Source organism: Neovison vison, chromosome X (assembly GCF_020171115.1).
Source record: "Neovison vison isolate M4711 chromosome X, ASM_NN_V1, whole genome shotgun sequence".
Classification (NCBI taxonomy): Eukaryota; Metazoa; Chordata; class Mammalia; order Carnivora; family Mustelidae; genus Neogale; species Neogale vison.
Genome location: NC_058105.1, coordinates 4,515,716 through 4,541,316, shown reverse-complemented (window position 1 = coordinate 4,541,316; position 25,601 = coordinate 4,515,716). Strand labels below are relative to the sequence as shown.

The following is a 25,601-nucleotide window of genomic DNA, read 5'->3' as shown; positions in this document are numbered from 1 at the left end:
TATTTAAATAAGAGAGCACTATGAATGGCTCTCATCCTGCTGTTGGTGCAAGAATCTTGGTTATTCTGAACTTCTAGGTGCTTACTGTTGGTACTGTTGGTAACTGTGTGCTCCAGTTAGTGAATTGTTTATGACTGAGTCACAGAGGAAGGATTGGATTATACCTGGCATTGTTTCTTGTCAAGGGTATTCACTCTCTCCTAATTCCTTGAAAATCATTCTCTCTCTGTTTGATAGCTCTGTTTGATTAACCAGAGCATTTCTTTACCCAGTCCTGTCAAATATCAAAAGCAGAAATATAACTTTTTTTTTCCAAACACAGAGATTTTGTTTTTATTGTTCATTGGCCACATTATTCTTGTTTGGGGGAACTTGAGGTATATTTATGATTTTTGTGGCAGTAAAAATTATTTTAAAAATCAGATTTCAGAAGGTTTCACCTGAAAGACAAATTGAATTTGACATGAAGTTTCATTACAAAGAAACTGTTACATGTGATGACACTGGTTATTGAAAATTGAAATGAAGTGAGGGGAAGCTAACACCAACACGTATGAGACTCTGCTTTCCCTGAATGACACAAAAAACTCAATATATCTAATCATCTCTGTTATGCCCACTGGGGAACTGAGCTCCTGTAATATTGTACAAGGTTGCTTCTTGATTGCTGGAAACCCAAGTACTAAACCATATGCCACTGACATCAGTACTTAAAAATCTTTGTGTGCTGGCTGGATCATGGGAATCATTTTACTTTCCCTCTCTTGGTTAAAGTAAATAATAGTAATAATCTGGGACACAAAACTCATAAAAGAAGGGTGCTAACCAGTCAGCATTGATCAGCCATTAGGCTTTTACTCTTAGTGCCTGAATGATTTCAAACCCAGCAGTAGGCATTAGACACATCATCTCTGATCAAGTTTTCTTGTGCTCCAGTGAGTGGCCTAAGCATTGAGACTTATAACAGAAGCATAACAGGGAGAATTGTCTCTTTCCTGCCTATTGTAGGTTTTGCCTAGGAAACAAAGGACTATTGCCTTTTAGCGAATAAACATCCCCTCTGCTCTGTTTCCCTCTCTCACACATTAAACTATTCTTTCTGGCTTCCCACACCCACCTTTTCTGTCTCCATGAATCAAATCTTCTTTCAAGGACCTTTTATCCAGCCTTCAGAATCAATGCCATCACAAGGTTACCAGACTCCCCTGATGTGTTGCTTCCCTATCAGTTTCCTCCTTCCCTTCCTCTATCTTGGAGGCTCAATATATTTTGTCTATAATAGTCCCAGTTTCCACTTGGGGGAGGAGTTTGAGAGTTGGGGTACATTTCTGAATCGGGGTCTTCTGGTTAGTTGTGCTGCACCATGCCATGAGAATTCTAGATTCTTTATATACTTAACAAAGTCAACAAGCAGGAAATGATTGATAGATGTGCTATCACAGTACAAAGGTACTGTGACAGCTTCAATATGCAATAACAGTGTCCTCTCTCCTCTTATCCTACCCTCCATAATTCTGTCCTGTTGTCCACCAGGATCTTTGCAGACTTAAATCATTACACAAAATGGTTTTGTGGTAAGCATCGAAAGTAAAAACTACAGGGAGTCTGGCCACGACTAGGAAAACATTTCATGTGCACGTTAAAACTAGAGTTTGATTACTGCCCTGTTACCTGGTAAGTCCCCAGCACAATTCAGAGTCAATTCCCCTAATATGTCCAGTTATTCTACCCTGCCTGAAGGATTGCTACTGAACATGCTGCCTGAAGGAATGGAAAGATTGGAAACTCGAACAGCACAGGCATGGCTAACATGCCCCTGGAACCAGAAAACAGTGTGTCCCATAGAAAGTCTCCTCTGAAGTATGTTCCTCCTCCAGAGGTGATTTTCCAATAAAATCAGCCTCAATTATTGCAAGCATAAGAGCAATCCTTGAGGGAGGAGACTGGGCAATTCAATTCTAGGAAATGCTGTATGAGGCAAAATTAACCTTGTAGTAGGGTTATTTCCTGAAACCTGGTCTTGGGTTTTCAGTTTCTTTCATACACATTGATATAATGTGAGGGAAGTTGTTTCAACCCCGTCACGGAGATGTGACCAAAGGACATAATGACGGTACTTACTTATTCATGAAATTAACATGAAATTCAGGAAAGCTTGTTTAGTTCTCATTCTGAGTTACTGCCTACACGCCTGGGGCTGGAAATGTCTGTGAGTCTGTGTGTCGAGCCTGGCTGAAGGATCAGCAGAGCCAACCAACTCCTTGGATAATTGACCTGTGGGGCAAGTTACCAAAAGCATCTTCACACCGTGACAGTGAAGTATGGTGGGAAGGATGAAGGGGAGATCGGGGCTTCTCAGACTCCCCAGCTCTGAGGAAGAGGGCAAGTGTAGGTGTTTGGGCACTGGCTGTGTGTCCCATCCTGCTAATCTCTGAGCATCAGGATGGCCTTTCAAAAATAGGAAGTAGCATGTGTTGTCAGCTGTTAACTTAATAACCTTTCTGTTTCCTTGTACCACAGTGACAAAAAGGTAATTTCTGTCATTCTTGAAAATGCTTAATGACATTTAATGCAATCACCTGTGCATAATCCCAACCCATAGGAAGACCGACATGTATATCCCTGTGCCCTCCCTTCAAAAAAGCAAGAGTGGGAAGATACACTGAGTAGGAAGGTGGGTATAAGACCAGAAGAAGGAATCACCATCTGTGAGGTAAAATTCTAGTGCTATAAAGACAGTAAACCAAACTTTAAAACGCCTCAGAATTAAAGCAACATGGAATACAGAATATTTTAAAAGAAAGGTTGGATTCTTCTCCTACCCACTTAAGCCCCCATGTTGCATCACCAGGTGGTGGGTATTATAGAGGGCACAGCTTGCATGGAGCACTGGGTGTGGTGAAAAAATAATGAATATTGTTTTTCTGAAAATAAATAAATTGGGAAAAAAAAAAAAAGAAAGAAAGGTTGGTCTCCAGGAAAAATAAGTAACTCACGGTAGGGCTAATAAGGTGTTCAGTAATTGTCCAAAAGGCAGGGGAAAAAAAAAAAAAACAACAGGCTTACTCTAAGACTAAATTCATGTTCATACTGAACTCAAAAGAATGGCTGAACTTCGAAGTTCCCCCAACCGCCCCCCAATGCCTGCACTCATTCATCTGACAAATATTGAGCTCCTACTCTATGCCGGGTGCTATTTGAGGTGCTAGGGTTACAGTAGTGAATACAAAGTCCTCGCTCATATGGATTCTACATTCTTATGGGAAGTGAACCTCAAAACTCAGAGAGATGACAGCTAGAGAGATGGATCTGATAGACTGATACAGTATGATAATTGTTAAAGTGGGGGAAAAAAGGAGGGTAAAGGGGATGGTGAGGGTACAAGTGGGAGGAGTTGCTATTTTGCATGGGGCGGTTGTCCAGTGCTGTCGTTCTTTGCAACAAAGCCTTCAGAATTCCTCTTGGAGACATTCGCTATTATTTTGAACAAATAGCCATGTTCATTTCCTTGACTGACCACTTTTTCAACACCCATGGCTCTGAGTCACCTCTTGAATGAGTTTTCAAAAGTTAAAACTACATTCAAAGATTTAGCACCCATCACTAAGCACCAGCAGAAGAAGATCACACATGTGCGACGGTATTCTGCACATTGATCTCCCAACAGGTTATGCCCAAAGGCATCCCTCTGTCACCGCAGGGGGGGGCCTCACTGAGGTGGATTAAAAAACACATCCTTTGAAAAAAAAAAAAGAAGAAGAAAAACACATAGCTTTTTCCTAGTGGTGTCATCTATGTAAGCAGATATTTCTATAGTGTGAGGATCTTGTTTCATGACATCAAATCCATTTTTGGAAACAGGCGTGGGTTAATCATATCTGAGCAGTGTACGTTTGTATATGTGTAGAGAGTGCATACACTCATCTGCACCTATTGTTAAAGCAGATTTGCAAGCGGGTCTAATCTGTTTAGTAAACTCTTGCATCAGGGTGTGAGGCAAGTGAAACTTAACACTTCACCAGTGCCAGCATTGGTAGTAATCTGCATCTCTGGAGAGAGATGAAGAAGGTGTGTCTAGCAGAGGTGCTATTATTAGCAGATTCCTGGCAACTTGCACTGCAGGGTCAGATGAGGCACAAACAGGAAGTAGGATGGAGCCCCCTGCCTGCCCTGGGCTTCTATGGAGGTGGACAGTCATATGTTTCCTAGAGCTGCTAAAAAAGGAGCAAAAGCCCCAAGGCTTTTCTGAAATATCTTCCCCAGCTAGGTGGAATAAATACACATGTAGGAATATGGTCTTGGGAGGAGGAGAAGAGTCAGATATTAGGGAGTGATGAGGCCAGGGAGACAGAAAAAGAGAAAAGATTTCACAACTTCTATAGTTACAGCCTCTCTGCCTGCTCATCACCACCGCTTCTATATTGGATGTAAATTACCGTGGAGCATGAGGGTGTATTAAGGCACCGAGTATACAAATGGGTGTGTATATAAAAATTTGGGTTGTAGGCACCTGGGTGGCTCAGTGGGTTAAAGCCTCTGCCTTCGGCTCAGGTCATGATCTCAGGGTCCTGGGATCGAGTCCCGCATCAGGCTCTCTACTCAGCAGGGAGCCTGCTTCCTCCTCTCTCTCTGCCTGCCTCTCTGCCTACTTGTGATCTCTCTCTGTCAAATAAATAAATAAAAATCTTAAAAAAAAATTTGTGTTGTAATGACATGTAATCTACCCTCATTCTGTAACTTCAACAAATGGAAGCACTTCCCTATGGGAGAATAGTTTACCTTTCTTTTTTTTTTTTTCTTTTTTTAATTTTGGCTTTGTAGACAACTGCTGTTGGTTTCTGCAAAAGGTTTAATAAAGCAGAAAATCTTTACTTCCTGTTTCAGTTCCTGGCCAAAGGGAGTCATTTCCATTGTTTTCTGTTCCCCCTCGCACAACTAGTAGTCAACTAAATAATAGCTTATGACCCCAGGCTCCTGATTATGAACATATTTTTTGGTCAGTGGAGGGCTGATTTACTGGTTGAAGCCCCATGTGTGGTTATCATGGGGGCACACCTCATTTCCCTAGAAATCAAAATAGACCTACTGTGCTTACGTCTGTGGCTGATAAAAATAAATTCAGAAAGAATTTTTATGTCTATGCAATGAACTCAGAAAATGAAGCTAAAATAATAGTGTTATGTGTCATGCCTAAAATACTAGACATTTGAATAATGTGAAAGGAACCGTATGAAAGCAAAATGTTTAAAATTGTAAGAAACAATCAAGGGTGGATAAAGCCGCAAGGAAACAGCGGGAGGAACCCTCCCTGTGAGCTGAGATTTACATAAAAGTCCACTGAGAAGGACTAGCTAGATCTAATCAGGAAGGATTTGATATGTCTATTTCTCTACAAACAGTTTAAAAAGGGTGGTTTGTAATCCCTCCCTAACTCTGACCTTTACCTTTCTAGAACAAAAGAATCCTTTTGAGCGTTTTCTTAGTATCATCTACACTGCACTGCTCTCTTCTTAATGTCAAAAGTGGGTCTGAATCTTCGGCAGTGTCATGCTTGGGGTGATATGGCACACACAGTTACTCGTTCCCTTCGCTCTTCTGCAAGCCCCAAATGTGTTTCCTTCCACTGAAAAAAAAAGTGACCCCCTCCTTGCCTTCCCATACCTACCGGACACAGCTCCCAACACAGTCTCTGCTTTCTTCCCTTCAGGCCCTTGGCTAGTGTTGTTCTGCTCTCTTAAATGGCTTCATCTGCTCTATTCACCTGGGGACTCCTGTGGAGTGAGCGGACGCCCACTCCAAGCGGATGTTCTTTCCTTTGTCCGTGCCTTGTGGAATGCTTTTCTCTGCATTATCTGCAGACCCTGTCTGTTCTGTAGTGCAGTAAGGGCTGCATTTCCTTAGGAGAGCATGGGGACCTTCAGAGCAGACACTGTACCTTACTCCTCCTCCCATCAACTGAGCTGGGAACAATTCATGTTTGTCAAAAGAACACATGCACAGGGCTTGCTTGCATTTCTAGCCGATCATCTATGTGATGGCTTGGACCATGTAAATGGATGAAACAATTGTCTGTTCTTGTCTAAGCAGCACATGATAAGAAGCATAGAGTTAGAAAGTAAGACAGTACTTCATGAAGGACGGGATACAGAAGTATTTTATGAATGCTGTTGTTTAAAAAGTGCCTTTACTTCCTTTAAAGTGGTTTGATCCCACATTTGCTGGCTTGTGTGAGGTCCCTTTGCTTCACCAATAAATGTGTGCTCTCTACTTTCATTCCACCATGAGAAAAGGCACTAATGCTTTTGAAAAGATCAGTGATGCTAATGAGACAAACCAATGTGCTTGGGGTATTGAAGAAACTCTTCCTTATCAATATAAAGTTACCATAAGTGAAGTTGGCCTAACTGTCCAAGTGCCTGAAAGCTTCCTGGTTTATTACTTCTGGAAACATTTTTTGTTTGTTTGTTTTGTCTTATTTATTATTATTTTTTATGATATTATGTTAGTCACCATACAGTATATCATTAGTTTTTGATGTAGTGTCCCACGATTCAATGTTTACATATAATACCCAGTGCTCTGTGCAATCCGTAAAATGTTTGATGTCATACTCCCAGAAAATAAGCTGTTATGCAAAGTTAGCTAAAATGACTTTGAAAACCAACCACAAGTCTGAAAGTGAATGTATGTGTCCTAAGAGGTGATGAGAAAGAGACAGAGTATCCAAGGTGAAGAGAATTTTCTGGCACCTCTAAGTTCTGGGCAGTCTGCTCTCCGGGTCTTGGTTACCTTGTCTGGGACTGCCTAGATGATGCCACTCCAATTGCTAATGAAAATGGGAATGTCCAGAAATTTGTGCTGTGCAGCTGACTGTTGGAACCTTCCACATCTAAATATAGCTATTGGACAACATATTGCTTTATTTCCTTTACCCTTAAAATGGCCAGAGTCAATTTAAGACAGCTTAGACTTTCAGTGTAGGGAGAGTATCAGGCAGGGTGCCTCAATGCCAGGAAACAGGTGGTCACAGATCTCACTCTGAGGGACATAACCCTAAAATGTCCATTATCGTCACTGAGGACTGCCCCTCAGCATAGTCCCAATCCATGAAAATCACTTAGTGTGAAACCATAAAAGAGACATGGGAGATACTTTATCATTTCAGACTTGGGAGATTTCTTTCCTTTCCATGGTTGACTTGGTAATTCAGCTGCTCATTTCAAATATTCTTATTAGGGATGGGATGCAAGGTATGAGGCCCTAGGTTTCTCAAACTACCAGGCTCCCGTGTGGTCACTGTATTGCCCATGAAACTGAACATCCAGTTCTGCATTCCATGAAGCCCTATGCCAGATAAGGCTATCCTCTGGCCAAACAGGACTTCTTTGAGCCTACGTTATTCAAAGTGCATAGCAGCAGTCCAGGAAAGGGATGTGATAGCACACGCCAAACCCTGGGACTGGAGCCTTTTATTCCTAAAGGAGATGATCCCATAGGACGAGGGTTTGGCAGAACACAGTATAAAATCCTTCGCCTCCTCGGTTATAGAAGATATGGTGATTCCAGTGATATCCTGCACAGCTCCAAGAGCATCACAAGAGACAGGGACTCCAATTGCAAAATGTCCCTCCCACCCCCACCTTCTCCAAGAGCGTTAACTGGAAGTGCTTTCTGTCCTTAGAGCTTCCTTCATACTTTATCTGTTTCCTACTTAACAAACATCTCTATCTTGTATTTAGTTCTTTACAAACTGATTTTATCTCTCCTACTGGACTCTAAACTCCTCGAGGGTAAGACCTGTGTCAGATTTATTTTTTAATTCCCTCAGCAACTATCACAGTTCCCGGAACACTGTAGCTTCTCCATAAATATTCATTGGATGAATAAATGAATAATGCACAAACACCATGGTCAGGACAGTCTTCGTGGCTATTTGTCATTTTCAATCATGAAACCACCATGTCTGTAAGATAGATTGGCTCCTAACTAAAGCTGTAATTTCCTAAGCAGAGTGGATTCTGATCCCGATTTGTGAAAGACAACAACCATGTTGTTTAACTTTGTTAAAGTGTAAAGGCAAGAAAGAATGTTATGCTTGACAACCATTCTCTCGATTGCTCTCCCCTCCTCCCCTCTCTTTTGGTAACAGATGTCAACCTTGGTTAGATTCAACTCAACTTATTAGTGCATGGCTTTTAGCCAAAAGCAATTCACATTTGCAGAAGTGTACTATCACATATGTCTTAATAACAGAAATGTGTTTTTTAAAAAATGTATGTGATAAGTCACATATGGTGGAAGAAATCTGTACATCTCTCAGGCCTTGTTGTCACAATGAAAGCTTGAAGATAATTGCTGCAGAACATTAACATACAAGTGAAAGTCTCTCTGACATGTTAAAGAGCCACAATTTGAACAAACTAATCAAGATTGGATACCTGTACAGCTCCAGCAGACTGAGAAATACACCAGCATCTCTTGTCCTGATCACTGATCTTAAGAACATTCAATTTTGATTCTTACCCTCAGAGGTAATATTTAATGTTCCAAGGTAAAATCATTAGTGTATCCAGATACATTATGTGCTTACATTCACTAAGCATATATTTAATTTTTCCTTTATATGGCATGTAATTAATGTGTACCACAGTCTCCCTATTGTGATGAAAGAGGCTTACGACCATGAAGGTATTAAAAGTAAACTGAACAAGTGGCTGAGAAATAGGGAAGAGGAGGCAAACCTTTAGAGAGGAAAACAGGCAAACTAAATGGATATTGTGAATCATTTACCATAGCTCTAATGGAAAATATACTTAGGCTGAGTTAGATCTTGGGAAGTGACAGAATTTAAGAATGTGCATATGCCTTTTGGAAGCGATCCATCCACTCACAACTTGGAATACATCACTGAACTGTCAATGGATCTCATATCCAGAATGACTTCAAAGATAGTAAATTCAGAGCTATCTCTTTGCTGTGAATGAGAACTGGGTGGTATATGAGCCCCAGAAAGTCCAGAACACAGGAAAAGGGCTTGGTGAATGCCTGTTCTATGTTTAAAATGACAAAAGAGAGAGAGAGAGGTGATAGTTTAACCCTTACAGTCAGGGAAAAGCTCACCTCTGTGCCTTTTTCTTCCTGACCAATGAGAGTAGGAGCCAGCAAAGGCTTGCTGTAATGGGCCAGATAGTAAATAGTTTCGCCTTTGTGATTTGTACAATCTCTGTTGCCACTAATCTCTGACACCATGGTACAAAAGGAGCCACAGACAATATGGAAACCAAATGAGTGTCGCCATGTGTCAATATAACTTTTTTTAAAGACCCTGAAATTTGAATTTCATATAATTTTCACATGTCACAAACGATTCTTTTGATTTCTTTCTGCCATCATTTGCCAAACTCTGCACCAGAGGATGACATCCAATCACACATATGATCACATGTACCACTCTGTGTTCAGGCTTTAGTTGCAAATGCCTCCAGACCTCAACTTTTCCAGCAAGCCCATACACATTTTTCGTTATATGCACAATCAAATGTTAATTCTGACATACAAGAGCAAGCCGGTACCCATCAGAAGCAGAGCAACAATAATGAACCGGAGCAACATGGTGTGAGTCAAGAATAGGAGGATAATGGATGACTTGATCAGTTACAACACATAGCCCCTTCCAATCTGACACTCTAGTGTGGGACCACCAGTCTCATTAAGCCTTTAGGCCAGTTCCTGGAAGGACTGCTATCTGGGATGTGTCTAATTTGTTTACCTCATCATTCATTCAGGAAAGCATGTATTTGGGGTTTCAGTGCACCATGTGTAAGTGAAATTCTCGGTCAGACATCCAAAATAATAAAAGGACCACTATACATAAAACTTCAAAAACCCTGCTTCTCCTTTGCTTTCAGGCAGTGTTCATGAACTGTGTACTGGCATCTATGTCCCCGAGCTGAGGTCCTGAAGAGGTCTTCTTCTTCAAGTGCCCAGTGGTTGTGGCTGGGTGGATGGTATAGGTATCACGAGCCATGTCCAATGCCCACCGAGAAGGGCACCTTATTCAATTAGAAGGCAATTCTAAACACCTACCAGTTGATCACAACTGAGGCTTATTACTAAGCAGATTTTTAAGTCTATTTAAAAGTAAAAAGCTCCATTTTCTATTACTAATCCTTTGGTTTTTCTAGTTTTCCTGTTTTCTCTTTATGCTATTCCTTAAAGCACTTGACATTAGAGTCTGCATTGTGAATTAACCAGGGCTTACAAAAAATATAATTACCTGTAGGGTCAAATCCTCACAAGGAACAGAGACAAAATTTGTCCCACTTCCAGGCCACAAGAGTCCGATTTTATGCAGCCCCATACACTACCAATGGGCTGTCTTGTGCATGCCAAGTTAGAGCCTGGGACTTACTTCCTATCAGGAGGGCTTGAACTTGGAGATGTTTGTCCCATTGAGGGCCTCCAGCCCTTTCCCCATCCCTTGTGACCTAGGGCAAACATTTGCACACGGGTGGACTAGAGGAAAGGGTGCAATTGGACTAGGGGAAAGAAGATCGCTAATGGCCCACCCAGGGACCAGCAGTCCTGGCCTTGGACTCATTAGCACCATCCTCTAATCCCACCACAGGTGTACAGTAGAGAAGCCTTCAGGGCACAAACAGAAAAGAAATCAGGCTGCAGGGGAGATTTCAACCCCAATCAAACAACCAGACAAAAACTCAGCTACCGGAAATACTCCCATAGGATGACTAGAGCACAATATATCTCCAGACTACAGATGCTTCTCCAGACACTACAAAAGTTGATACAGTATATTCTGCAGCCTATGAAAAATTAAATTTAAAAACAAAGTACACAGAACCTTTTGGAAAAATGAATTAGAGTTTGGATTTAATGGTGGGCTAAACACTATTCTGGTGACTTGGAAAAGCAACCTCCTTGTCACTGGTATTAGCTGATCCATTCTCTAAGAAACAATTAAAAACCAATGCACTTCCTACTTCTGCGTTTGGTACCCACTACCATGGAAGTCGGCCGTCATAGATTAACATGCAGTTCCTAGAGATGTGACACTGCAAGGCCTATGATAACCCAGCAAGGAGAGCAGGGCTTCCCTAGGCCATATGGCTGGTGGGCCCAGTCCGCATAACACTGCGATCAGATGTCACAAACCCAAACAATAAGACAAACATCCTTCTTAATTTGAAAGTCTCCTTTCTGGAAGAGTTGGGATATCTAAGATATACTATATTTAAAAGAGTGCTGTGTTGCTTGTTTATAATTTAAGAGTGTCCCATAAAATGCCTTGGAAACAGCTCTCTGTTATCTAGAAAAAACTTTGGTTAAATATATTTTTACGAGCTTTTCATTAACAGAGAAACAAGGACTTGATGCCAAGGTGCCAAACCTCCCCACGTGGCTGGAAATCACTTGGCACATTTTCAGCCATTTCAGTCCCTGTCATAGGTCCAAGGCTTGCAATTAAAAATATAATCTTTTTAGCATGTGCAAGACCCAAAGGCTTGAAGTACCATGCACTGAATAGGATTATAATAGTATGTGGCAGCTCTTCACGGAGGGCACATATTAATTTATGTAAACTGGGCACAACCTGGGGCACTGCCTCATCAGGATCACAGGCAAAAATCAAATCAAAATAAAAGCTGATCCCTACTCAACTGGAGATTGGGGTTTTGTGTTTTGGTGGTCCCTCCTCCTTCTTTGTTTTTGTTTCTTGATCATCATAAATAGAGAGGAACTAAAAATTCAAGGTCTCTTTTGTGACATGTGCATGGAGTCCACTCAAATCAAAATTTCCAACTAATAAAAAAATAACTTACTTTACAGGATTATTCTTGGGTTTTGCCTTTTCAACAGCCTGTAAACAGAAGAAAAAAATGCAATTAGACAACATTAGCAGGCATAATCTTCACAACTAGTTACCAAGACAATAAGCAATATAAATTGCTCTTCCGAAGCACAAGGAGCTAACGGAAGCAGGCTGCTTACGATAAGCAGACCGGAGACATGGAGCAATTTTCCCTTCCCGGGGCACATGGTTACCTGTCTAAGTGCAGATTTCAGACACAGGCACTCATTCTTCTCTCCAAATTGCACTCAGATATTAGCCCCTGGGTGGGCCTGCTTGGATTGTTATGATGGGGGGGAAGCAGGTACGTGGTGGGGGGTTGTCACGGGCACATCCAGGACTTTTAGATTTGTGGTGGGGACCCATTTACCCTGAGCAACTCCTGACCCCTGGCTGCACCTGCATGGTGAGAGCAAGGCCAAAGTAGCCACTTCTAAAATGATTTTTATTAGTGTATACCACAAAAGGCCAAGGGATGACCGACCCCTCAGATCAATCTCCTCTGGTGGAACCTTTAAGAAAACACACACCAAATCATTGAAATGAGGAAACCTCTGGGCCTCTCGGCCTGTGTCACCTTAGACACAGAGCCTGGCTCCAGTTTATTGCTGAACCCATTGATCTGTGTACAGTCCATTTATCATTCATGAAAAGAGCTAGTGATCTTCACAGTATATTAGAAGAAACAACTCAGATCATCTGTCAACAGCCCTCTTATTTCTGTTTCCCTCTCCACAGGGATTGCATCTCCTTGGATTCTTCTGGAATTAAAATGTTGCTAAGCAACACAGCTGGGGGCACTGATGGCAGAATGGCTACATTCTATCAAACTGTTTAAGCACCTGGAGGGTTTTAGCGATGATTTTTTTCATACTTCTGTAGCATAATTATGTAATCAGAACCAAACTTGTACTCCCCTAGACTTTTGCAGACTATAGAAATAATGTGTAATATGGGGAGCATTTAAGCGGCAGCTTGGTACTCTCTGGGGTCTTCAGACCCTTTCGAGAAGCATCCGTTTGGAGACCTTTATATTTGTAAATCCTGGAGGTGGGCGATGGCAGCTCTTTGTAACACCAGACTTGGCATTCTGGGTAACCGGTGTGGAAGGAAGTATCCCAGACTTTCTACTCAGAACAGCTCAAGACACTCTGGAGCCATTTTTTTAAATAAATGAAATACTTCTCATAATCTCTAGATTAGCACTGGAAATTCAAGTCCTTCTCTATTAAATCTCAGGTTCTGTTGCTAGGTAAATATCCATTAATATTTGGGCACTTTCTTTGGCTCTCAGTGGCAAAAATCATCTTCTCACCATCTGTGCCTGAGGTTGAATTTTGGCAAATGGTGGAACAGCAAGGAAGCGAGAGCGGGAGGTAGCAGGTGAAAATGATAAAATAAGCAATATGTGTGTGGTCAGCACAAGTCACATCTCACAGGTAGTTAGGATATGGAAGTGTGCCTCTGAGCAGATCTGGCCCTGGAACAGATGCGGGAAGGAACAGGTGGATGCTGGTGTGGAGGGGGGCTGGGCCCAGTCTGCCCAGCTGTGCACACCCACACTTGCGTTCTCTATCACCCTTTCTCCCCTACTTCTCGCTGCTTCGGAATGGCATATGGTAGTGAGATGAAGACATGTCACTGTGGAAATCACAGGAACCCATGTTTCCTTGTCTGTTACAATCCAAACAGGTCTGTTCTTGGAAGACTTTGGTTATTGTAAAGGCACTAGCATGGTGTTCGAGGGGTTTCCTTTGAAAGCACACTGAATGTGATAGCATGCACATGCCACTGGCAGAAGACAGGGAGGGAGAAATCACAGTGACATTGCTTAACCTAGCTTTTATTCAGTGACATGGTTTTTGAAAATGTCTTCTCTTTTCTGTGCTTCAGGACTGTCAGTTAGACCCAGTTAGTTTTCTCTGATCAGAAGGAACATAATCATGTTCAAGGCCAGTTTTTTTGAAACCTATGTCTTTTCATACAGCCATCATAGGAAAATAACTTCATTCAAATTAATGTTTTCTGGGCTGCTTTGCTATTGATTGAAAATATCTCTGCTGAGAAGTTCTCTTTTCTTTGGAAATTAACTTGGGACCATTCCAGAGAGCCAATAGCTTTAGTCAGACGTGCTCACATCATCCTCCTGTGTGCTCATCACCTTTCATGTCTAAGCTAAATGGTTACAGGGAGTCGCCACCAGACCTGAGACAGAGCTCACAATGTGCGTTCTTTGTTCCTGCTTTAATGTGATACGGTGTTCCGCCTGCTATAATTATTCAACTCAGAGACTGTGAGAGAAAGTTAAGTGAATTATATGTGGGAAAACTATATATGCCTTTAAGGTCTAAGGAGTAGTCTAAAAAAATGCAAGAAGAACATTCCTCTTTTGAGATAATGGGACATGAAAACACCAGCCCAAGTTCCGAAACATGCAAAAGGAGGGGAATCAAAATGAAATGATCTCATGTAATTTGCCACACATTAAGAGGGTTGCATATCGGGATTACAGCTCATTTTGAGTTTAAAAACATACATTAAAGTAATTTAAACTGATTGGAAGATGGAGGCTAGATAGTTAACACCCATGCCGCTTTAATTTGCAACATCTATATGCTTTCTAAAAGCTATATTCTACTTATTTTGTGCCACATTTCCCTAACATGATACTTATCTTACCATTAAGGAAACTCTAGTATAAGAAAGGATGATATGATAAATTAAAATGCTAGAAAACAGATTCCACTGTTTGTGGTGAAAGGCCGTGGGCTACAGTGGAAAGAGTGATGGGCGGGAAATTCAGAAACTTGGGTTCAGCTCCCAGGTTTGCCACTTACTATCATCAGGGTGTTAGCAAGGCGGCTGACACTTCTGAGTCTGTTTCCTCATTTAAAAAATGAAGATAATCATTCCTGTCCCATCTATATCAAGTGTGGGTGGGAGCAGCCAACCACAGCGGCACCCTAGAAACCATCATGTGCCATGCAAATGCAGTGTGGACTGTGCCTGCTTTTGGGCTTTGGGGCACACATCTGCATGGCCAGAGAGTTTATGCGCTTGATGACTTCTGGGCAGAGTTGTGGTATTGAACCCACACAGTTTATTCCAGCTAGGCTTCTGGGAGCCACTGTGTTCCTCTCTCCATGTCAGGAGCAGTTCTGGGCTAAATAGAATGCTTCTGTCTGGAAAGTCCTACTCGAGAGAGATCTGGGTATGTTTAGAGCCTGACCTGTCTGGGCCAGCAGGAGAGACCCCTGTACTTTTGCACAGGCCTCTGGCCTGAAACTTCTTCGGGTCTGGTGCTGGTGGCCAAGAGACCAGGGCACCTGAGGTGTCATGGGGACACAAATGCAGGTGCATATTCTCAAATCTCTCTGTCTCCTTCCTTCTCCCCCACCCCTCCTCCACAAGGAAGCCTAGGAAACCTCCATCCTTTCCAGTGATTTCTTCATCAGCGGTCCCCCCTTTCACATCTCACTCCAGGAGGATTGTGCTTTGCTTTTTCACTAACATTTGACCCTGAGGTTGAGAAGCCCTGAGGTGAGCCTCCTCTGTCATATGATATCTTGGAAAATTATATACCAAGGGAGAATGCACTTCTCTCATTCCAAGGAATGTGTATGAACAGATTCTTCTCTTATTACTAGCCTTGTATGATCCATGGTATCCTGCTAAGCAGCAAATTTATTTCCTCAGGAGGGATGATGAGGCTAAGGACATGCTCATAGTTGCTCACTCATTAAAACGGTCTTCCTAAAAATAAGAAGGATCGGGGCGCCTGGGTGGCTCAGTGGGTTAAAGCCTCTGCCTTCGGCTCAGGTCATGATCCCAGGGTCCTGGGATCGAGCCCCGCATCCGGCTCTCTGCTTCCTCCTCTCTCTCTGACTGCCTCTCTGCCTACTTGTGATCTCTGTCTGTCAAATAAATAAATAAAATCTTTAAAAATAATAAGAAGGATCTTGTCTTTCTTCTATGCAGAGAAATTTCTGGCTCCACCAAGGTCCAAGCAATTCAGGAACCATACCAAATTACGTGAACCATAAAAACTGTAGAGCTGTCATAAGAAAATAGAAGGAAAGAAAGAAGGAAGAAAAGAAAATGGCTGTCTCTTGAGTCCCATCCTCCATGGCAAACATAACATCATGTGTTTTTAGGGAGAAAATGCTACATATACTTGTTTGACATCTTCTACAAAAGGATCTAACTTTAAAAAAAGTTCTTTGTTTTTCAGAGTCCATAGTCTCTCATGAAAAACAATCTGAGGGGTTTGAAGTGGCGGTGGGGGGGGTGGGAGGTTGGGGTACCAGGTGGTGGGTATTATAGAGGGCACGGATTGCATGGAGCACTGGGTGTGGTGAAAAAATAATGAATACTGTTATGCTGAAAATAAATAAATTGAAAAAATTTTAAAAAAAGTTCTTTGTTGATTCTGTCCCAGTGTTATTCTAATACAACAAACACACATACTACATTTATTTTTTAAAATGAGAGACTCTTGGTCCACCTGGTGGCTCAGTCGGTTAAGTGTCTGACTCTTGATTTAGGCTCAGGTCATGATTTTTGGGTCCTGGGATAGAGCCTTGCATCCGGCCCTATGCTCAAGCCGGGAGTCAGCTTAAGATTCCTTCTCTTCCTTGCCTTCTGCTCCTCTCCCCCTCATGTGCTTTCTCTCCCTCTCTCTCTCAAATAAATAAATCTTTAAAAAATTTAAAAATGAGAGGATCTTTTTGGGTTTTTAAGAAGCATGTCCTGAACCAGGATATCTGGACTTACCATAATACCTTCCCCTTGCACCCAGACTGGCAGAAAACAGACCCAATATGTTTCCTCTTTGCTGAGACTGTAGAGGTGAGCACTTAGAGGGCCTAGACATATTGTAGTGGTGGAATCATTTGACAAGGCTATGTATTCAGGTGCTGCTTTTTTCCTTAGTCAGTAATCATGCTGTCAATCAAGCAAAAAATGTGATTCTATTAGCATTGCTCTCTATAGCTTTTACCTTGCCTGCTTCTATATTTTTTTCCTGGTGTTCTGCTAGCAGATACACTCAAATTGGGTCTAATCAATACATTTCTTGATTAAAAAAAAGAAGTCAATCATTCAGATAATTTTAAATAACTACGCATTGGGCATTATGGAAATGAGACAGAAGAACAATGAATTCCATTGCTTTTGAGTTTCTATGTTTTGTCTTTTTTTTATTTTTTCACAGGACCATTCTGTGAGACACAGCCATGCCTTAATCTAATGATATGTATTGGTAAATTGTATTGGTCGCTTAAGTTCAGAAGAGAAAACTCTTCTATTAACAAATGAACTCATCATTAGGGTATTCAGATGGTCTAAAATCAATCTACAGAATTGGTTAAATCAATTAAAGAGACATACTGAGAACACTTGCCCAAATATAAAAATGAATTGCTTAATTACAGCATTTAAATAGATTTCACTGGAATAAGTAGAACAGCCAGAGGCTTATATTATCTCCTATAGGCTGGGGTTTCAGCTGGGAGCACACACATGCAGAGTCAGGATTGCAGATTAAGAGGAGAAAATGTGACTCAGTCTTTTCCAACACCTGGATGCCTGCCTGAATCTCGGACTACATAAATAGGGCCTGAAATAGTCAGGAAAACACCACCTATTGTATTTTCCCCTTTGGATAGAGACCCAGAAGGAAATGTGGAAATGTCAGGTGTTTTAACCCTGAACTTCCATGTTCCCTCTCCTTAGAGTATTGAGCTTCTCCCATTTTAATTTAGTCTGCTGTGTTCCATGCATTTATGAAGTAGGCCTGACTGGCAGAGCTTGGAGGAAACTCATCCCAGGTGGAGGGCACCCCGTCTTGCACCTAATAGTCACTTAATAAACACTGACTAGATAAAAAAAGTGAGGAATGAGCATGGAGTCTGAGCAGTCTCAGCCCTGCTGTGGACGCAGGAGGCAAAGCTGAGCTCCAGGATGCGTGTGTCTGGATTGGAGGTGCCACAAAGGCCCCTGAGACTCATCTTCACACCCAGAGAGGATGAGGAGGCCAGGGTGCCTAACTCTATCCTCATTACCACTCCCCCAGACATCAGACATCGGTAACTGCCCCTTCACCACACTGTCGGTCTTATGTTGATGCTCCACTTTCACCCTGACTTTCTCAGAGTCCTTTATGGTTTCCCACCACTCGCTGAATTCATATTCAGATTTACCCACATAGGTTCAAGTCCCTGCCAGTGCTGGCCAAACAGCAGCCCCTGAGTGGGTCCTGCTTGGGCCTGTGAGTGGAGTTTGACAGGAGCCTGTCAAGTGTCTTTAGCAAGACCCATGGTCAGCTGGCGATTTGGTTTCTAACTAAGGTTTTGATCTGTTGTAACTAAATGAAAAATGCACAGTCTTTGGGGGAAGAAGCAAGTTTTACTCTTAAGTCTCCTGTTGATGTTAATCATTCTCTAATTGGAGTAAATATGGACACAACAGGCACAGCATCTCAGCATTGGCTGGACTTATTTATTCTCCCCATTACAAGGGTCAGTGTAAGAGGCACTCGGTTACTCTGTTCCCCCATGGTGTATGGGCTTGAAACTTCAATTTTCTTCCCCCCTTCCCTGGCCAATCCAAGCCCTCTTGCCCCTGGTACTAGAGGGCCCCCCTCACTTGCAAAATGACCTGTATCTTGTGGTGGGAGATGATCAATACCTAATAGAGACGCTCTCCTTACCACATGTGACCAGGAAAATGGGAAGGATATTCTTAGTGCATAGTAGGTACCCAATGGTATAAAAGTATTCTACAACCTACATGGGAGTGAATACTGATGATGCATCCTTAGCATGAACATCCTAATGTATTCAGGCTTTCTGTCCCTTTAGAGCATGTTATACTCCAGGTAAGAACACCATAGCCATCGTTATCCATATACCTGTATTAGAAAACCCACTAGTCTCCCACCTGTGAATCTCCTTTCCTCTCACACTGCTACCACATTTGCAATACTTCTAACACCATATGTGTGAGGGGCTGTCCCCACACCAAACAGTTCTGTGTCACACTGGCAGGGCATCCTACAATTTCACTCATTTGTGACATGCTCTCCCTAGGGATGGTGTCAGACTCTGGAGGCAAAGGGCTCCATCCCACAACACTGGCTCCAACTTCAGATACTCCTGGTAGGCCCAGGTTGTAACCTTTCATTCTAACCGATTAGCTATTAATCAGATGTTCCTACGACTGCCTTCTCAGGTTCGACTAACTGGCTGGAGGGGCTGACAGAACTCGGGCCAACAGTTTACTCATGTCTACCACTTCATTGAAGGACATGATTGAAGAGAGAGATGGACAGCCAGGTGAAGAGATACACAGGGTGAGTTCTGGATGGGTCCCAAGTGTCAGAGCTTCTGCACTTGTGGACTCAGGGTTCATCACCCTCCTGGGATGTGGGTGTGTTCACCCACCTGGAAACTTTCCAAATCCATACTATTGGGATTTTATGGAGGCTTTGTCACATAAATACAATTAATTATTAATTCAGTTTCTGGGCTCTCTCCCCTCTGCAGAGAAATGTGTGTGTGTGTGGCAGGGGTGAGTGGGAAAACAGGGATGAAAGTTACAAGCCTCTAGTCATGACTTGGTCTTTTTGGTGAGAAGCTCCCATCCAGGAGCCCATGCAGAATCACCTCCTCGGAACACTCCTATCACCCAGGAAATTCTAAGGGATTTCATGCCCTGTATCAGGAACTGGGGTCAAAGACCAAATGTCAGAACAAAAGATGCTCCTAGTGCTCTTATCAAATTAGGAAATTATAAGGATCTTAAGAGTCCCATGACAGGAACCAGGCACAAAGACCAATATATCAATATACATTTTCTATTATCTCACCACACCAAATACCAGCTGACTTCTCTGTGCCCCAGTGTACTTACTGGTAACATGAGGCAGCTGGAGCAAAGGCTCTCTATGGTCATTTTAAGGTCTGGTATTTTACATTCATACAAAGTACTGTAGTATCTCTATATACATATGACTCAGGGATAAATATGGAACCTGAGCCTACCTCCATTAGCAATAAACAAGATTTATTACCAAGTTCATAAATGTTTCTATCTGATGTTCCGGAGAGTCCTGTGTGGTACTCTGTGAAATATGGGTTATGCCATCCCATAGATTCTGGAAGTGTCTGCTGCTTTTTATCTGTCCATCTACTTGAATTCAGAATAGTTAATCTTAGGTTGGTAGCTAATCTCAAATTTGGATACCTCTTCTGTGTATTTACAATGCCTAAGCTCTTTGCTTTTACTAAATAAATAGGGAAAAAATATATATGGCTGTCTAGGAATAAGATAGATTCTGTTTCCCATTCAGGACAATGTCCTGTGTGTTTGTAGCCTGCCTGGTACCTTTTCCAACAGATGGTAGATATTTCAGGGATGAATAAAGCCCTCTTGGTCCCTAAATCAAAGCCCCAGTATATTTTTCAAAGCCAGCGCATGAATTTCAAAATCTCACATTTTCAGATGGGTGGTGTTTTATTACCGAGCTTTTACTGGAGATGTTCATATTGCTCTAGTATATGCTAGAACCCTGGTTAAATTCAAGACTTGGAAACTTCCAATAAACTTCTGGTACATGTGGTACACTGTCTGGAGTTTATTGGAGAATGACTGAGCCAGGACCTCCAGGCTCCAAGCATGGATCTGGGACCCAAACTGGAGCAACGAAGGGGACTAAGAGAAAGAAAATGATTGGACCAAACAAAGGGCAGGGTGAGAGTGGAGAAAGGACCAACCCAGGGATAGTGACAAGGGTAACTTTAATTCAAGTCAACTTAGGGATCCTCCGCTTCCCAGAGGTGGCTGCTACCCCCGCCTCTGCCTTCGCAGATAGCTCCCTATTCTACATGAGGTTCACCTTTTCTGAAATAATGGGTCAGACCCATTTTTGCTTCTAGTTGGCTCTTAGGGTGTGCAGCATACCCTCACCCATGTCTGAGTTCAACTCTCTGTGGGAGTGTTCAGCTAAGCAAAGGGGCCAGTGGCTTGCAGTTGGAATGCTCAGAGATGGATACTTCATAAGCTGTAGCGGACATTAGCCAGTATCTGGTCATCAACTGTGACAAGCACCACATGTAAAAACAAGGTGATTCTCTGCATGTCTGTGTGCTCTAAGCATTTTATTGAGATCACAATAAAAAGGCAATCTATGGAGATTACAAGTCAAAATATTTGGTACTAAAAGTAGAAGAGCTAATTACAATGAAAAAATCAGCACGTGGGTTTCTAAACAGTCACAGACTTGCCTGGAGCATATTAAAAATCACATCATACAAGCCCTAAGCAGTTTCTTATTAATCTAGTCTCTATGCTAATACAGCCAAATGGGAAACACAATCTTGGGAATATGAAGGCCAATGTTATTCTATTAACCTTATGTTATCCTATTTACTTTCCTATCTTTAATGAATAAATTAAAATGTCTTCTCATTCTCTAATTGCTGCATAGTTAGAGTATGACAATGTACGGATTTTATTCAGCTATATTCCACAGCCTTAACTGCCCAAACTCTGTCATTTTGTGGGGGGTTTCAATGAAAGGCAATGAAAGATAAACTGTTTACATTAAGAGACTCTATCAAAGTTATTTTGCACCTGGCTTCATCCTAATCCATCTGCTGTTTCTCTGGCTTTGACAGGCTGACCTCTCCTGCTGTGTATGCCATGTTGATGTCATTGCTGAAGGGGGCCTTCCCCAGCCTTTCTGCTGATAACAAAGTAAATGGAAATACAGAGAAACCCCGGGGAGGTAACAACTTGTTCAGCATGATGAGGGAGAACTGTAGCTAAAACAAGAGGACCGATTACAGCGGGGAAGAGTGTCTGTTGTCAAAACGAATGCCTTCGCGACAGCACATCAGCTTCCCAAGAGCCGCCTGAGAGCAGGAGCAAAATGCATTGCATTGTTTTCATTAGCAAACTTTAAACGTGAACATGGGCTTGAGTTTCAGCTGACTACTGTGTTTCGAAAGTGTAAGGGGCATCCCAGGTATAAGGAACACATCCCCCCAAAGCGGCCAGAATGTTCGAGACTTCTGCTACCATAGAGTTCAGCTCATATGCAATATGATCTCAGAAGGACCTGGCCAGGGAGCTGTCCCAACAATAATGAAAACAAACAAGCAAAACTGGATCAAATACAAAACCCAAATCAAGAACCTGGATTAAAAACAAGCTACGTGTGTGTAAGGTAATGACAATCTTTAGCGAAAAAATACAATTAAGAAGTGGAGAGAAGACACAATTGTTCTGTATATGTTAACGTGTGTGAGGTGAAGAAAAAGAAAAAAAAGATCCAGTTAAATAACATGAGGAACAAGGGGGCTACTTGCAACGACATATCCAGACACAACTCATTAGAACACCTTTGTGCTCAAAGCAAATCTGAATTGTTCTGCTCTGTTTTTAAAGCATCAATACCACTCTAAACTCTGGCTGGGCTCAAGAGTTGAGCCTAAACCCTGACCCAACATTTCCCATCACAGTACTCACTTTCTATACTTCCTATGGAGCTAAATGAAGTCCTCTAACATTTCCATCTAATTCGCATTAATAACAAGATGGTATTAATAATTAAAATGTTCTGAAGGTAATTTCGAACAATACCCATTTCTTTACAGCCTTTGTACTTCTAAAGTCTGCTGCTTCTGATCCCAGTCTGAGATGGCCAGGGCCTGAGAGCCCAGGGCCCCTCAGACCATCCTGCTGGTGGAGTATGATGACGCATGGCCAGAGCTGCGCATATCCAACAACAAGATCATCAGTCAGTGAAATGTTAAGTGGACGTTTACCTGGTTCTGCAGATATATGTTGGAGGGAGCTCTGGAGTTTGGCCACCACACATTCTAGAAGTCTTTGGAATAGGTCAAATTGTGGATAGCTTAAAACTTTAAAGACAGCAATTTTAATAAACCTGTCAATACAATTTCTTTGTTAAGAAAACATTTGAGACTGATTAGGCTGCTTATATCGAAAGAGAAGTGCAAGGTCTCTATCTTTAGATCTTTCATTGAACTGCCAGCACAGCATGAATAACTGCTCCTTAGTTTTAAATGAAAATTGATTCCAGGTTTAATTCCTCATTTTCAGGGGTCCTCGAAGTCCCAAGAAGCACACAAAGACACATTTGACCCAAAGGAAAACTGGACCAGGCTGGGGTTTCAGATCTGTGATGCTCAGAGCGACAATTGCGTTAGTGATAGCCAGCTTTGATAAATGAAACACACTGCAACACGGATATTTATGCATATGCTAAGTACAGAACACTGTATCCCATTTGAACCCTGTTCTGAAACATTCCAGTGTCCAAGGTTGACTTCAAGGATTATTTCCCAAACCGGGGAAGGTCTAAGAGAAAGCTATGATGAGTATAGCATCACAGCATGTCCTGTCTTTCTCCAGGGCAGAGGGAGAGAAAGAAAGAAATATAATGAAAAGGTGATGACTCAGCTGTCCACCTGTATCAGTTTCTGAAGAGAAACTCTTGTTTAGAGTCACGTGATTTTCCTGGAAGAGACTTGGAGCATTGTCATTGGCAACCTGGCCTTTTCTTCCTGTGACTTCTGATTTGAAACTTGTCAGAGGTCAGAGGGGAGGAAAGGTCATTCATATCCAGTGAATGCCTTTGGATAGGGACAGTTAGGATGTTCAGTCCTGTTCCTAGCAGATCGCTATAGACACCAAAGCCAAAATGAAGGTCTAGGTACCTATGGCTCCTAAAGAGGGGACTTCCAATCAGTGTTTAAGAGGGCCACGAGGAGGGCTTATCTGTAAATGTTTATAAGCTCACAAGTACTTCTTGCTTCCAGGGCCCAGCAAGAGGGAATAAGTTGTCATTCTGCCTTAACTTGGATCTCCCAGTTCAATCTCCGCTTCAGTGAGAAGCTCAGTTGATGAAAGCATGACTGGGCTAAGAGCGGCACACTATGGAGAGCAGCCAATGCACCAACCAGGATTATCTGATGGTCCCAAGACTGACACGGAGTTACTGAACACACATCCTAAAAACCCAGATGACTGGGGCCAGTGGACCCACAAATGCACTGTGTCAGGTAAACACAGAATAAAACAATTTGAGAAGCTGGAAAAACAGAGCGTGTTTATTTAATCACATAGAGAGGAAGTCAATTTGCAAAATCTATTTTCAGTTATTGTTGATTATTGATTTAAACATTTCCATTAAAAAGTAATGTCACATCTGTCAAAATCAATGATCTAGGGTTTTTTGGTTTTATTTACCAATGCCGTGCTTGTCCCTGGAATAGTAAATGCAGAAAGCAGGAATAACAGACCCTGGAATTTCAGTGTGCATTTTGCATCAGCCCTGAAGCCCATGGCTCACATAGGAGAGGGACTGCTTGTATCCAGGAAGGTACAGCAAGCCCCTGGGAGATGATGGGTGCTTGGTCTTGACAAGGCCCCACCTCGCAAAAATGTAACTGTTACATATTAACAAAAACGCAAGTGGAAAAAGGAGAAAAAAGTAAGAGCGAGTCAGGTGTTGGCCACATAACATTGCAAATGACCTCAATTTTATTGTATTGTATTTTTTTCAATTTTAAAATTATACTAAGTTTTGGGGCTTCCGATATGGTGAACAACTATGTATGAGAATGGAGTAGGTGAGCCCTGAAAGTTTTTCCTAAGCTTTTCTTTGCTGACTCCTCATAACACATTTAGTGAATATGGAATTCTGTATTTTTTAAAAGATTTTAAGTATTCATTTGAGAGCGGGGAGAGAGAGAGCACAAGCTCGGGGGTCGGGGGTGGTAAGGAGCAGAAGGAGAAGCAGAGTCCCCGCTGAGCAGGGAAAACAGGGAACCCAAAACAGAGCTCGATCCCAGGACCCTGAGTGGAAGGCAGACACTTAATGACTGAGCCACCCAGGCGCCCCTGGAATTCTGTATTTGATAATGATATTGGCATACCAGTGCATGAGCATTCCTTAAAACAGTCTGCTTTCAGTTTTCTAATGCAGTGGACTCCACTGTAAAAAGAACCTGGTCAAGTACCAACTTTTTTTTTTTTAATTTATTTATGTGACAGAAATCACAAGTAGGCATAGAAGCAGGCAGAGAGAGAGGAGGAAGCAGGCTCCCCGCTGAGCAGAGAGCCCGATGTGGGGCTCGATCCCAAGACCCTGGGATCATGACCTGAGCTGAAGGCAGAGGTTTTAACCCACTGAGCCACCCAGGCGCCCCAAGTACCAACTTTTAATAAAAGGCGCTCCTTGGGTACCTGAGTGGTTCAGTCGGTTAAGCAACTGCCTTCAGCTTAGGTCTGCTTCTCCCTCTGACCTTCTTCCCTTTCATGCTCTCTCTCTCTCTCTTTCCCTCTCTCAAATAAATAAATAAAATCTTTAAAAAAATGAAAAGAAAAGGCGCTCCTTCTGTGATCCTCCCCCAAGGTTACAAACATATCCTTTACATGTGGGGGCACCTGGGTGGCTCACTGGGTTAAGCCTCTGCCTTCGGCTCAGGTCGTGATCTCAGGGTCCTGGGATCGAGCCCCACATCAGGCTCTCTGCTCAGCGGGGAGCCTGCTTCCCCCTCTCTCTGCCTGCCTCTCTGCCTACTTGTGATCTCTCTCACTGTCAAATAAATAAATAAAATCTTTGAAAAAAAAAAAAGGAGCCTACATGTGAAGTAGTTGTGTCACAGAGAAAGCGCACACACACCACCCAGAGCACGCACTA

At 42.3% G+C, this 25,601-nt stretch overlaps 1 protein-coding gene across 7 annotated transcripts in view; it reads right to left on the bottom strand.

Moving 5' to 3' along the window:
* AFF2 (AF4/FMR2 family member 2) overlaps positions 1–25,601 on the bottom strand; it is a 465,338-nt gene that overhangs the window by 72,517 nt on the left and 367,220 nt on the right. For all 7 annotated transcript variants that reach the window (XM_044234980.1, XM_044234982.1, XM_044234984.1 and 4 more), the window contains one exon: positions 11,841–11,878. In XM_044234980.1, coding sequence (XP_044090915.1) covers positions 11,841–11,878 — 38 coding nt within the window. The remainder of the gene's footprint in view (positions 1–11,840; positions 11,879–25,601) is intronic.